Source organism: Lathamus discolor, chromosome 5 (genome assembly GCF_037157495.1).
Source record: "Lathamus discolor isolate bLatDis1 chromosome 5, bLatDis1.hap1, whole genome shotgun sequence".
NCBI lineage: Eukaryota > Metazoa > Chordata > Aves > Psittaciformes > Psittacidae > Lathamus > Lathamus discolor.
The window spans coordinates 113,175,013-113,189,029 of record NC_088888.1 but is presented as its reverse complement, the minus strand read 5'-3'; the positions used below and the strand labels follow the sequence as shown (position 1 = coordinate 113,189,029).

The window sequence follows — 14,017 nt, the reverse complement described above, 5'->3', positions numbered from 1 at the left end:
CAGCTAGGTTGGAAAAGACCTTTAGGATCAAGCCCAACATCACCCCAGGACTGCCAAAACCACCACTAAACCGTATCATTGAGGGCATCATCTGGGACAGTGATTCCACCACTGCCCTGGGCAGCCTGTTCCAATGCCCGACTGTCTTTTCAGAGAAGACATTTCTCCTAATACCCAATCTAAACCTCTCCTGGCACAGCTTGAGGTCGTTTCCTCTTGTCCTACCGCTTGTTACTTGGGAGCAGAGACCAACCCCCACCTCACTGCGACCTCCTTTCGGGTAGTTGTAGAAAGTGGTGAGGTCTCCCCTGAGCCTTCGGGGACGCCACAAACCCACCCTCCAGGCTGAGGCGCACACACATGTGCACACGTATGTGGACACCCCCCCCCCCCACCCCAGCCTGCGGGTAACCGCGCGGGGCCTGTGTCCCGCGGGGGCCGCCTGAACCGGGCCGCTCCACGGGAGGCAAGCCCGCAAGCAGCCACCGCCTCCCCGAGCAGGTACCCCCGAGATCATGAGCTCCCCATCACCTCGCCACGCCGCTCGCAACGCGCCAAAAGCGCACGCCCGGCCGACCGCCGCCGCCATACTAGCCCCTTCCCCCGCTCTCTGCCACCATCCTGTGCTGCCCCTACCACTGCCTGATGAAAAAGCGGCAGGCTAGGTGAGCGGAAACTAGGCGGAGTGCAGAAAACCAACTGCTGACGCTCAGCTGCAGCCTTACTGAAAAGCTTCCGCTACCCCGACTGCTTCCTAAAGGGCAGCTGCATGTCTCGCGGTTAGCAGGCAAGCTCATGAACAGCCCCGCAGCAGAGGCCCGTCGCAGGACCCCGATGTTCGCCGGGGCTCTGCGCGGCGTTGGCGAGCGGTCACCCTCCTGTAGGGGTGGGGCTGTGATTGCTGCCTGTGGCCCGGGGTGGTGTGCGCTGGTACCGGTGTGCGCTGGTACGGCCGCCCGTTGGTACCGCCGCCCGTTGGTACCGCCGCCCGTTATTACCGCCGCGTTCGCTGCCGTTGCCACCGCCGGCAGTTGCGGGACCGGGGTGTGGATACAGCGGGGCGGGGAGAGTCACCGGTGCCGGGCTTTGCATGAACACCAGGGCGGCAGGTCTTGTCTGGAGCTCGTAGGGCTTCCCTAGGAGTCACGGTGTCTGTCCCGGTGGTTCCATGCCGTTTTCACGCACCTGAGGTGCAGTGGGCTGTGCAGTGCTCGGTTAATTGGGTGTACCCGCGCACACAGCTGTGTTGTGGCTCCGCGTTGCCACACTGGCACTGAGGCGTGCCTGCTATGCCATGGCAGGTGGGCTCCAGTAAAAGCTGTGGTAACACAAACGAACGCTGCCTGTGACAAAGCTTCCGTGTGCCTCACAATAATGATGTTAGTTTCCCCGCAGCTATTTCTCCCTTGACCTGCAGCAGCATCAAATGTGCTTTAGGAACTGCTCAAGACCCTAATCTCGCAGCAAAATGTAAGAAGAAGACCTGGCAGTTAAAGTACCCTTCGGTGCAGTCCTCTTGGGGCAGAAATCATCTGTTCTGCATGGTGCCTGCTGCTGTGGCTGTGAGGAACTGCTATACCAAGAAGGAAAAGGCAGCAGAATGCTAGGGGATTGATTGTTGCTTTTCCAGAACACTTCTTGGAAAAATTTTGCTGCAAACGATTCAAAGCCGGGTTTTTTCCCCCTTATTTTCCTCTTTCCTGTGCAGCAAGGCCGGTGGAGTTTTTGGTCTGATTGCCCTCATCTGCAGTACAAGTATTTTGATACACTGCATTAACATTCTTCCTCCTGATGTACTAGTTCCAGTAGTGAAGACTACAGTAACAGTTTAATTTGCATTAGTGAGCAGAAACACACAACCTGCGATGTGTTCAGTATTTGTCATACATTCAACGTATAGCACAATGATTGCTGTGTATCTGATGGAACAAAAATGCACTGAGAAACTGTAGGGCAGAATTTCCCGTAGAGTGCTGACAGACCAGCTGCTGGCAGAAAATTGATGCTAGACATAATCTTTTAAACAGGATTTTTATCTTATCTTCAGGCGCTTTTAATATGCTCATTCTCACAGCATTGCAATACCACGTATTTCAGGATGTAACCCTAGCAGTGTCACTAAGGATGAAACCAATTAGTGTCTCATAAATTCCTGCAGATAAGTTCACTGCAGTATTTATTTCCAGTTTTTTCTTTTGGAAGTAATTGTGTCACATAGAGAATTAAGCTCTCTTTTTTATTTATGCACTGGGTGTTCTAATGGAAATGCCACTTTCTGCGCATCATTTACTGAAGAGAATGAATATGCCTTGTGCAGATTTGTTACATAGAAAAAACAAAATGCAGTCAGTGAAATAGCTGTTCAGCAATTGTACCTTGTCACACTGCTACAGCTGGTTAATGCCAGCAATGTAGGGGTGTCAATGTCTCATGTCAACTGGTTTATGCCAGTAAAAAAAGTAATACTCAGCCCTAAAAGCCGGTTCCCAGAGTTCAATACTAGTCATTCAGCTTCAAGATCCAACTAGGAGTGGGCAAATATCTATCTTCATGAGAGTTACTACAATTCTTTTGCTCCTCCTCCCTCTAAAACTGAACTTACATTTTAAGAAAAGTCTTTAAAAAATTTAAATCATCTTGGAGCAAAATCTTCCAAGTCTGAAAGTTAACAGAGTTCTGAGTTGACTCAGAATGATTTGGGGATTTCACTTAGACTCTCTTTAAAAATCGGGTTCCAATAGCTCTGAACTGTTACTTTACCTGGTTGAATCCCAAGTTTTCTCCCTAGAACTGGAAATAGGCTGCAAAAGTCTTTATGTTAGGGCTGAGGCCCCAGAAAAGCACCTTGACTGCTCTGCAAGAAGCTGGTGTGGGTGATGCCATGAGAAGCTAGACAGAAAACAGATGACAAAATAGCACCTGATTAGCACCAGCATGGTGCTGTTGTGGCAGGCCGGCAAGGATGTATGCATGGTGGGGAAAAGGACCCAGAGGGGTGATCTGTCCTGAAGGGGGAACAACTGATTGTTAAAACACCATGGTGCAGCCACCATTCTCCCTGTGGTGAGAAGCTAAGGAGGGAAAATCCTCACTCCACAGGGCAGTCTGGTGCTTTCAGTATCCCACTGCAGTCCCTTGAAACACATATCTAGTCTGTCCAGCACTGGAATCTTTCAGCAAAGTGATGTTATCAGCTACTTCTTTGCTCTTTCAGAGTAGAGGAAAATCCCATTGTATCTGATAACCTACCAGAACTGAAAACAATTGCAATAAGGCTGCTATCTGAGCATGCTGTCATTTACATTTTGGAGCAAACCTTACATGCTCGGATTTTTTCACCAGTGATAACTGCTTTGCTTTGGCAGTAAAATAGATTTGATACAGTATTAGTCATTGATGCGTGAACAGTGCTGCCACTGGGAGGGACAGCAATACAGGCTGATAATGGGCCATGCAGAGGCAGGCTGACTGCTCCAATGAAGGATGAATAGTGGACTCCAATGCCAGCAGACAAAAATTTCAGAGATGTGATTTTGATTAGGGTTTTCCTATCTCTTAATAATAGCTAAGTCTCAATCTAGCTTGTTTGTTTCAGCAAGACTGCTAATTTTTAGCAACGGCTAAACACTGTTTTTTTGACTGGCTCACTGCCTGTAAATCTCTGTTGATTAAAGCTCCTCAGTGTGTATGCTTTCCCATTGTAAAAGCAATGTCAATTATATGCATTACACTGTTTTGTCTCTTCCTTGGTAGGAACTTCAGATGTGCAAGAAGAAACATCTCTAATGAGGAGCTCTGAGACCTAGTGGGGTTAGAAGGATTTCTTGCACTTTGGGTCAGCTTCAGCAGGAAAGAGGCTGGTGTCTTGAACAGTTTCTGATAAACAAGTTTCCAAAACAACAGAACTGACTGGCACTGGGCATGATGCTGTCCCAGAGAAAATCAGCCAGAATTTTCTCCCAGGGGTGAAGTTGAGGTGAGACACCAGAGGCAATTGTGGGTGGCATTATAATGTGGAAGCCTCAGGAGTATTTAGATGTTTAGCAACTAATGCTAAGCAAGGTATTTTGAAGAAGGAGTAGGAAGATCCTCCAGGCGTGGCAGAAACAGCTGCATGCCAGAGAACAGGAATGTGTGCCTACTAGGAACTCCTTCCCCAGGTAGAGAAGATACAAGTTTTTGCACCCTTTTTACCTGCCTGGGCCACTGGATAATGAGGAACCAAGGAGCTTTTAGCCCAGATGCCCACCTTGATCCCAGGCCTTGGTGACACACAGAAGAGGCCTCAGTCCCAGCTTCCTTGCTAAGGGCCAAATCAGCCCCACTCTGCAAACACAATATCCACTTGCCAGTGTTGCCTAAAGGGTTGTCAGGAGAAAGCATAATAAATTCTCCATGGAAACTTGCACTTGGTCAGTTTTCTTCTGTACATGCTGGGGACTGACAAGTACCATCAAGGCACCTGTTTCAGGAAGGTGTCATTAAAGATTCCAGAGCAAGGCCATCAGCAGTATCCATGAGGGCTTACCTGCCACATTGCTGTTGCCTCTTAGTATCAGAGTGTTTTTAGTGTTCCTGCCAAACCTTGTGTTTCTCCTCAGCCAATTAAGAATAACTGTGGCATATCATCTCCCAGGTGGTCACTCCTTTGCTCTGTGCCAGCAAAATCAGCTCTTCTTTCACAATTGCTCCGCTTCTGCGCCTGTCTGCAATTTGCATGGTATTTCATTTCTTCTGCGCTGCCAGTCTGTGGGGACTCCCAAGCTGTAAAACTCCAGTATTGCTACAGAAGTGTATCTCTGGGACAAAAGATCAGCTGCCAAGGAGAGTGGCAAAGAATACAGGTCTTGGCTAACCTAGAGATGCTGCAGAGCTGCTGAAACCAGACAGCTTGCAGTAATTTGAGATCTTCAATGGGTGTTTACTACACCTGCTCACCGAATTGTAGATAGAAACATTCGCGCCCTGGTCAGTATTCTCTCTCTGTCTCTCTGCTCTACCCTTCTTTTTTTAGTCCATAGGTTTCACACTTGGCTGATCACTTGTTTTCTTCAACAGTTCTGGGGCTTGATTTTTCTTATTATTTGTGCATAAGCATCAGTTTTATGGAGAAGGCAATGTGAATGCCAGGTGTCCACATTACCAGGAATATGCGTGACAGAGCTATAGCAGCTGTAGTGATGCTGCATCTAACAACACTGTGTGATGTGGCGCCAGGTGAAAACCTCTCCCCAATACAAAATGATACCAACGTACGTATCTAGAGCATACGTATCTAGGCTTGCTCTTCCGTTTTTGATACATAGGTGGTCAGTATGGGCCTTGCAACTGCTGGTTGGGCTCAGAGTCAAGCAGGGAAGTAAGCAGGTGCACTGGCCATTCATAACAATTAAGATGCAATTGCACAGCAGTATTGCTAATGAAGACAAAAGAAAGGTCATAAACAGACCTCCAGTTCTGATGGTGCCTTGGTATTTCTGCCATTGCTGTTATGAGTCAGACAGCAATGACATTCCTTGATATTTAAGTGTTTTGAGATGGCATCTGTGAGCCAAAAGCCACTGCCAGGCTTTTAGCAGAGCAATGTGAAACCAGCATGTAGCTGATCGGAAAGTTTAATGTGACTGCTGCCATCATTTCTCTTGTGTTGCTGAGGTACAGTGTTGCAAGCTATCAATAACCTACCAAAGTGAAAGCTGGAAATAGATTGAAGCTTTCCTGTGGCCAGCTCCATTAAGGTATTCTGAATTCCTGGCAGGACAGAAGGTAATTTACATGCCTCTTGAAATAGATGGCTACTGCCTGGCACCTGGTTTGAAGGCTGTGCAATTGGAAAAGTAGTCTAACAGTTATACAGAGAACTAAACATACATGAAAAGGAAGGTCTGGCAGGCCCAGAAGGCTGCTCTAAGACCATCAGGTAAGGCAGCATTTATCTGACTATGGTGCTCAAGCTTTTTAAGATGTACACATTTCCACTGAGATCTAAGTATTATTGCCACCTGGCATCAGATGCATTATAGCTGATTTCTGTATGGCAGTAGCCAGAGATAAAGGAGCAGTAAACAAAACAACTCTTCAACTCTCCACATTGTTTATGTGTTCTCCTTCCTGTTGCTGGCAGTAACAAACCAGGCTCCACCTGTCTCATATGGATCATTTATGAAGCAGAAAGCTGTTGTTTCCAAAAACCAGCTCTAGTGCTCAGGTGCACAGAGGACTCTGGCTGTGAAGAGCTGCTGCTTGACTCCTTGCTACCAGCATTGTTGGGGGACATGGATATTTGCTCTGGCAGGGTTTGTGTAGTGACAGACCAATCCAAGGGCTTAGCACAAATCCGTTGTCACTATCGTGCTGGCAGGAACACAATCCAAAAGCACGAGCTCCCAGGGTTTTTTTTTACACCAGGCTTCACTACAGGTGTTCAACACTTATCTTCCCCGAGACCTGACACGATACAGAGGGTGCAGCGAGAAATTGTATAAGAGAAGTTACATTTAAGCTGGACACTCATATCTGCAGACCTCCTCTTGCAAAGACTGTCTTGCTAGGGCCGTAATTGCATGGCACAGGAAATGAAATGAAGCGCAAAGCTCTTCTTTGCATGCTCAAGTCCATGACTCTACCTGGCACATGGGTATAAATAAAGAACAGAACAGGCAACTGGTTATCCTGTAAGACAGCAGTTACTCCAAAGGAAGGTAGAAATTCTGTACAGGACAAAGGCATTCAATACCAGCACAAAATCTACAGGGCCCAAATTAGAATTGCTCTTTTGACTATTTGGGGTGTTTTCCTTCTTTAAGCCCCTGTATTTAAAGAAGTAAGAGCAAGTACTGGAGTGTCTGTGGTTGAGTCACCCCATACACATCTTTTATTGATATGGTTTAATGATGCATGTCAGACCAACAGGTTTTACCTTTTTCCTGTGCTGGTGGCAAGGAAGCATTATGAGCTGGGGAACTGACTGACACAAAGATCTTTTGGGCTATCTGGCAGTCAAACATCTTGCATTCAGTTGCTTCCTATCTGTATGACTCATCTGAGCAACACCCAGCTCAACTTACGTGCCAAAGGCTCATTCAAGAGATATGTAGTGAAGAACCAAGCAAAAAGTCAACTCTCATGTCAGCTACCCCCAGTAGTAGCACAAAATCAAGAGGCTGGAGTGCTAAGAGCTCCTCCTAGAACCTGTTCAGGGTGTGCAGAAATCAGTCCTAGTAGACATGTTGCCAGGAACTGGGACATCTCTAAGGAATGTCAATAAACCAAATAAGCTATTATGAATGGCAGAAACTAGAAGTTATGGCTCAGAAAACAGATGCTTTTCAGGCACAAAATAAAAACTCATTTTGCCTAAGGTAACATTTAAGAAGTTCAAACATACTGTCATCTGCTCTTTGAACTACATTTCTAGAGAAAAGAGGTGATGAGATTTTTGTTCTTCCCTCCCTGACATGTTAGAGATTAAGGAAATTTTAAATTCATGCAACACTCAAAAAATTAAAACCCAAAACCAACCTTCCCCTGTCTGCAGGTCCTGAGAACTGGTGGAGGTGATCCGGGCTGCACTGTGCCAGGGTCTGTCATACAGAACAAACATAGGCAGAATAGATGAGAGAATGGTCTGTACTGTCTCCCTCAGACATCCCAGCATCTGGAAGGCAATCTCGGACATCTCTCTCTTGTGCATTCTAAGTAAGCATGATCATGTTGTAAAAGAGGATGTGAAAAGCTCCCCTGCCAGTGCCAACTTCAGCACTTCCACTCCCTGCAGAACAGGCAAAAATGCTTTCTGTCCCCTGCTTCTGGGAGCATCCAAGGAAAGTGCTAACAGAACAGCAGTTCTCTGTGTGGCTTTGGGACTTGGCCACCCACACCAGTCAAGTGCCGCTCTCTCTCAGGGACATAATAAGCCCTGTATTATCTATTATATAATGTCTTTATGATATAGGCAGTGGGATCAAGTGCACCTTCAGTAAGTTTGCAGGTGACGCAGAGCTGTGTGGTACTGTCGACAAACATGAGGGGAGGGATGCCATCCAGAGGGTACTGGACAAGCTTTAGAAGTGGGCCCATATGAACCTTATGAGGTTCAGCAAGGCCAAGTGCAAAGTCCTGCATCTGGGTCAGGGCAACCACCAGTATTAATACAAGCTGGGGAATGAAGGGATTGATAGCAGCCCTGAGAAGACAGACTTGAGGGTACTGGTGGATGAAAAGCTGGACATGTGGCAGCAGTGTGTGCTCACAGCCCAGAAAGCCGACCAGATTTTAATGTAGTTTATAATTTTATTATATGCCTTCATATTTCACCTAAGCAGGAGAGTTTGAGCTAAAGTTTTCACTGGCCACAGCTGGGGTACCAGTGTGGCAAATAGTATACTGTGCGATTGCCTGTGTGAGAGCTACTCTTTGATCATAATCCGGCTGTAATGATCTTTGCTCTTATGATCTTAGGATCATAACCAGGTGTTAATACAAGGGTCCTGGGCCTGCACTAACTTCCACCCCAGTCGCTGATACAGCTGAGAAAGGAAGTACAAAACAGCATTGCTTTTGCCTTTACTCACTTTCAGTTTCTGTAGTTGTACTTTCAGGATATTCTACTTCTGGTCTCACCAACACCTGCTGTGTTTGTCTCCTGAACCAAAGGAAGCTTTTTTCCATGTATAGCACTGCAGGGCGAATTCATCCTGCCTTTGGGCAGAAGTGCTGCTTACCCTGCCTAGCTGTCAGTGTCTTCCTCTTCTCCCACCATCCCCTTTGCCTGAAGAGTAGGCAAGGGCTGCACAGTCTCCACTACTCACACTCTCACAGGGAAGGGCAAGACCGAAAGCTCTTCCTTGAAATGGAAGCAAGAATCCACAGATGGATGTATTGGCTGAGAGAGTAATGAACCAATTCCTGTTTCTGTTCCTGCTGTGAGTCCAGCAGCAAAGCTGTAGAAGCTTCTAACTTTCCCTATGCTCCAGATTCTCCTGATGATTTTCCCACTGTTTCCTTCCTGCATGGGTGGTAAGTTGTGCAGCACCCAGACACCAAACCCCCAGGCTCAGCCAGGTGGGTGGAAGGATCCAGGACATAAAGACTAAAACAGAGAATTTGACTGTGTTCAAAGTATTATTAAATTGCCTTCCTCTTAAAGAACCCATGTTTTGTTTTGTGGGATCTGGAAGTTGTGAGAAATCTACCAAGAAAAAAGCACCTCTTCTCCATTTTCTCTGCCCCTGTCTTCCCAAACTTGGGTGAAGTGAGTTTGAAGGTTTTCATAGGTACACAGCACCTTCCTTACATTAAGCTAGAAGGAAAAATAATATCTTCGGGACTGGTGGGGAGGGGGGGAAGTTTATTGACATTCATATTATCCAGTGTGACCATTCCTAGTTGACAATATTGAAATTCAGTAAGCTGTTCAGCAGAGGAAGGCTGCGAGTGATAATCCCTTCAATGCCCTGTTCGTTTGTGTGTGTCAGACTTTGACTCTAGAGGTATTTCAGAGATGTCTTTATCAACAGTGCTTCAATGCTGGTCTGGTGCTGCAAGTGCCTAAAAAGACATTAGTCAGCATTTTCCCAGATTTCTGCTCGGCAGCGCATTAAGCAGTGACATGGGAACATTTTGTGGGATTCCATTACAGCCTATCACCGACACACAAAACACCATTTCACAGTCCAGTGAGAGAAGTCTAGCAGCGAAGTTACATTAAATGCTCAGAAGGTGAGGCAAGCTCCTCAGCTTGCTCTGTTTTATATTTATCACAGATCTTTGCAGGCTACATTGTGCTAACACGGCAAAGAGATGCCAGTCTATGGCAAGCTAGTAAGAAAACTTCCTAGCTTACTTACTACATCCTACTTTGTGAGGAAAAGTGGGATAATCCAGGAATTTTCCATCTCCCCTACAAACATCACACATGCTCTGTATTGGTGGAAGTGAACAAAAGAAAACTTTCTGAATGACTCTGGGATGAGGCCAAAATATTCCAAAATAAGATTTACACCAATTAATTTTCATTCTCTGGTTACAAAACAACATACAGGGAAGCTGCTAAAAGCAATACTCTCATTATTATACTCAGTTCTGTCTTGAGGTTGGGAGTGTTCATTTTAAATATGGAGAGTATCCCAGCTATCTTTAGGAATGTTGGACATTGTGGTGTAATAAAGTACTCCATTTTTTTCAGTGGATGCCCTATGTCATATTACTTGTTAGGAAAACCAAAATCCTTTCACCATTATGAACAAACGAGATAAAATTATGACTTCGATGCATGGTGGCTTCTCTGCAGATAATTCTGAGTACTATTTTTTTCCATCTAGGTCAAGGATGCTAACTCTGCATATATAACACTTCCTTGGATATGTCACACATTTTCCCATGTTCTGAGCAAAGGAGTCACCTGAGATTTGGCTGCATAGCAAAAACCTAATTGCAGGAATGGCCAGGGCCCCACAGTCCATGGCTCTGCATCCTAATGGGTCAGCAAGTTGCTGACCTAGCATTGGACTATCCCAGAGTTGCTTCCTTGCAGCAGACCTGCTGCTCCCTATTGCCATAAGAACTGCAGCACCACGCTGCTGCCCACCAGCATGATCTGCCCTAAAGTGTCTCTGGGGTCACCTTGCCTTGGATTCAAAATGAATGCCATAGCTGCTCCAGAAGAAGAAGCCACTGGACAGATGCTGGCTCAGGGAGGAAGGGTGGCACAGAGCATTCCCTACACAGGAACTCCTTCCTGGCACTGGATGACAGGATCCAGGCTGCATGAAAACCTCACATGCACTAAGCAAGATTGGCAAAGACTCCAGTGATGGACCCAAACTGGGACTCTTCTGACCCCATGCCAGCCCTATGCCAGAACAGACCTGCTCAATCATAAGGGCAGAAAACACATGCCTATGTAGCAGAAGACTTTTTGACTATTTCTTTTCTCGATGGAGATCTTGGTGATCCCCTGCTGCAGGCACAGTAAACTGGAAACTGAAGATGCATTGCTGTGCCACATACATGCATGTATGTGATGGCTGGGCTGTTGCAGTTGCAATGCTGGGGATTCAGGTTGCTGAGCACAGCAGTGGAGCAGGGCAAGGAATGACAAATACATCCCTTTAAGCTCATAGGAACAATAAGTCCCAGGCTGCCCACTATGCAGGGGATCCAGCTCAACAAAGCTCCCTCGGGCCTGAGGCCACTGCACAGCAGAAAGCAGCTCTGGTTCTGCCATCCAACAGCCCCAAGGAGCAAAGGTTCCTGGAAGAGCCACTGTGGGACATGGGTCAACCCACAGGGCTGTAAAACTACCCAAACAGCCCTTGGTGAATACACAAGCAGCAGCAGCATGAAGAGAGAAACAGCATGTACCTATGGGCACAGGAGGAGAAATACATGTCCAAAAGAGGACAGCAAAATCTGGAGAAATATCAAGATTGCTATTTGGACGGGATAGGATGGAGACAAGAGGGATAAGACTGGCTAGTCCAGTGCAGAGGTGGATGGCTGCTTTGGAGGAGGACCTGACATGCTCAGATGAAAAGCCTGTCAGGGCCATGCAGTGGTTTCATAGATTTCCTCCACCCTGGATGGCAGTTGATCATCCCCTGCCATGCTATCAGCTAGGAGGACATTAGATTGAGATGAATGAAAACCACTCACATAAGAAAATCAATATTAGTTAAAATGTCTTATCATACATTTAGTTAATTACTAAGTGAATTGCTTTAATGCTATACAAAATACGCAGCTGTGTTTAATGAGCTAGTGAAGTGCTTTCTTGGCAAACTTTAATAATATCACTATTCTCACAGAGGAAAACTGCTGCAGGGGAAAATGCATCTGTTTGCACCTAAAATATTCTGAGTGACAGCTCGACGCCTATTATCTTTAGGGCACATGGCAGTCAATTTCATTAATATGAAGTGTTAAAATGTTTATGCTTATCACTACTGTGCAGCCTCCAGGGCAGACTGCAAGGCCAGTTGCGCTGGTGACAGAGAAGGCAATTCCAGGATAGGTTAAATAAAGCCAACTCCTGTTTCCTTTTGCTTTCTGTCATAGTGCCCATTTCCTAGGGCTCAGACCTCGAAACCACCTCACGCTTTCCCTGTGACTCTCTTCAGCATCCTACATCACTTCCGTGATGAATGCCCCAGCTCAGACACAGCTCTCCCTGCCATGGCTAAGCCATAGCAAATAGGAAAACCCAGTTGACTATACACATGTAAGAAGGACATCTGCCTGTGGTACATCCCAGTATGAGGCATGCCTTCTCCATGACAGCAGTTACTTGTGGTCGACTGTGGCTCAGATCACTTCAGTAGCTCTCTTAAGCCAAGGTCAGGCTTGCCTGTAACTCTACCCAAGTACTGCCCTTCACTTATGAGTCAAGAGTATGCTTCTGGAGCTGCTGCCTTGTACTTCCGCTCTTACAGTTTGAGGAAAAAGAATTAGACACAAATGAAAATCATGAACCAGAAAAATCTACTTATTTCAGAATAAAACCCAGGCTGGCTTCTCAGAAGTCCTACCATAAGCCAGCATCCACCAGGCTGGATGTTAAACCAGTCTAGTAGACCCAACAAATATTCTTTGCAGTATAGAAGGTCATACCAGCTTTGTATGAACTGGTCACATGATGATTATCTCATCCTAGCTTCAATGTTGTTCCCTAACCAAGCTGCACCTTCTATATAGTCTCAGGAAATGGGAAAACGAGCAGTGCAGAGGCAGGCTATTGACCTCAAAATGCTCACAAAAGAGATTATTGCTGCTTCCTTCAAAGTGGCACTTGGTGACCCTAGGCACCCCAGTATCTGGTGTGTGCTGGTCCTTCTGGGCCATGCTCCTCTGCTATGGCAAGAACTTATTCTTATTATAGAATCATAGAATCGTAGCATAGTTAGGGCTGGGAAGGACCTTAAGATCATCAAGTTCCAACCCCCCTGCCATGGGCAGGGACACCTCACTCTAAACCATCCCACCCAAGGCTCTGTCCAACCTGTCCTTGAACACTGCCAGGGATGGAGCATTCTCAGCTTCCCTGGGCAACCCATTCCAGTGCCTCACCACCCTCACAGTAAAGAACTTCTTCCTTATATCCAGTCTAAACTTCCCCTGTTTAAGTTTTAACCCATTACCCCTTGTCCTATCACTACAGTCCCTAAGGAAGAGTCCCTCTCCAGCATCCTTGTAGCTCCCCTTCAGATACTGGAAGGCTGCTATGAGGTCTCCATGCAGCCTTCTCTTCTCCAGGCTGAACAGCCCCAACTTTCTCAGCCCATCTTCATATGAGAGGTGCTCCAGTCCCCTTCTAATCCTTGTGGCCCTCCTCTGGACTTGTTCCAACAGCTCCATGTCCTTTTTATGTTGAGGACACCAGAACTGCACACAATACTCCAGGTGAAGTCTCACGAGAGCAGAGTAGAGAGGCAGGATCACGTCCTTTGACCTGCTGGTCACGCTCCTTTTGATTATTAGACACACTATTACTTCCTAAGTGCTTCCCATTGGCTCCCCATGTTATATTCACATTCAGGCACTTGAGAGAGACTCCCGGTGCTGATTTAACAGGGAAAGTACAAGAGCCTCTCTTATTATGCTGTACGCATTACCTCACCCCTGTCCAGATTCGAAGTGCCCCAAATGTTGCACTGGCACACCTATGATATACCTACACAGATGTCCAGACAATCCTCAGCCACCAGAGCATGGGTTGGGTGACTTAAGTCTCAGAGCTGATCTCAAGTCTCAGTCCTGTACCTCCTTATGGTTGAGACTGTCTTAATTTTTGAGCCCAGCAGTCAGAAGGGCAACATACTGACAGTATTTCTCTGAGATCTTGCCCCAGGAGTCTCCTACTGCCTCAAAGTGACTTTCTGTATCATGATAAGTTGAGACAACCTGAAATGCTTAGAGATTTGAGAATACCTTGAGAAGCATTTGTTTATCTTTGGTTAGAAGAAAAGCAGTCACTTGGGAAGAGAATTTTCAGAGACATTTCCCGCATCTATAAACAAAG

At 46.4% G+C, this 14,017-nt stretch overlaps 1 protein-coding gene across 2 annotated transcripts in view; it reads right to left on the bottom strand.

The window, feature by feature from the left end:
* The window catches only part of MRPS5 (mitochondrial ribosomal protein S5), a 41,236-nt gene extending 40,600 nt beyond the window's left edge, over positions 1-636 (bottom strand). Inside the window, exon 1 of one of the 2 annotated variants that reach the window (XM_065682159.1) lies at positions 532-636. In XM_065682159.1, the coding sequence (XP_065538231.1) occupies positions 532-589 (58 nt within the window). In that variant the 5' untranslated portion in view covers positions 590-636. The remainder of the gene's footprint in view (positions 1-531) is intronic. The other variant, XM_065682160.1, reaches the window with a different exon arrangement.
* Positions 637-14,017: the final 13,381 nt, after the last annotated feature.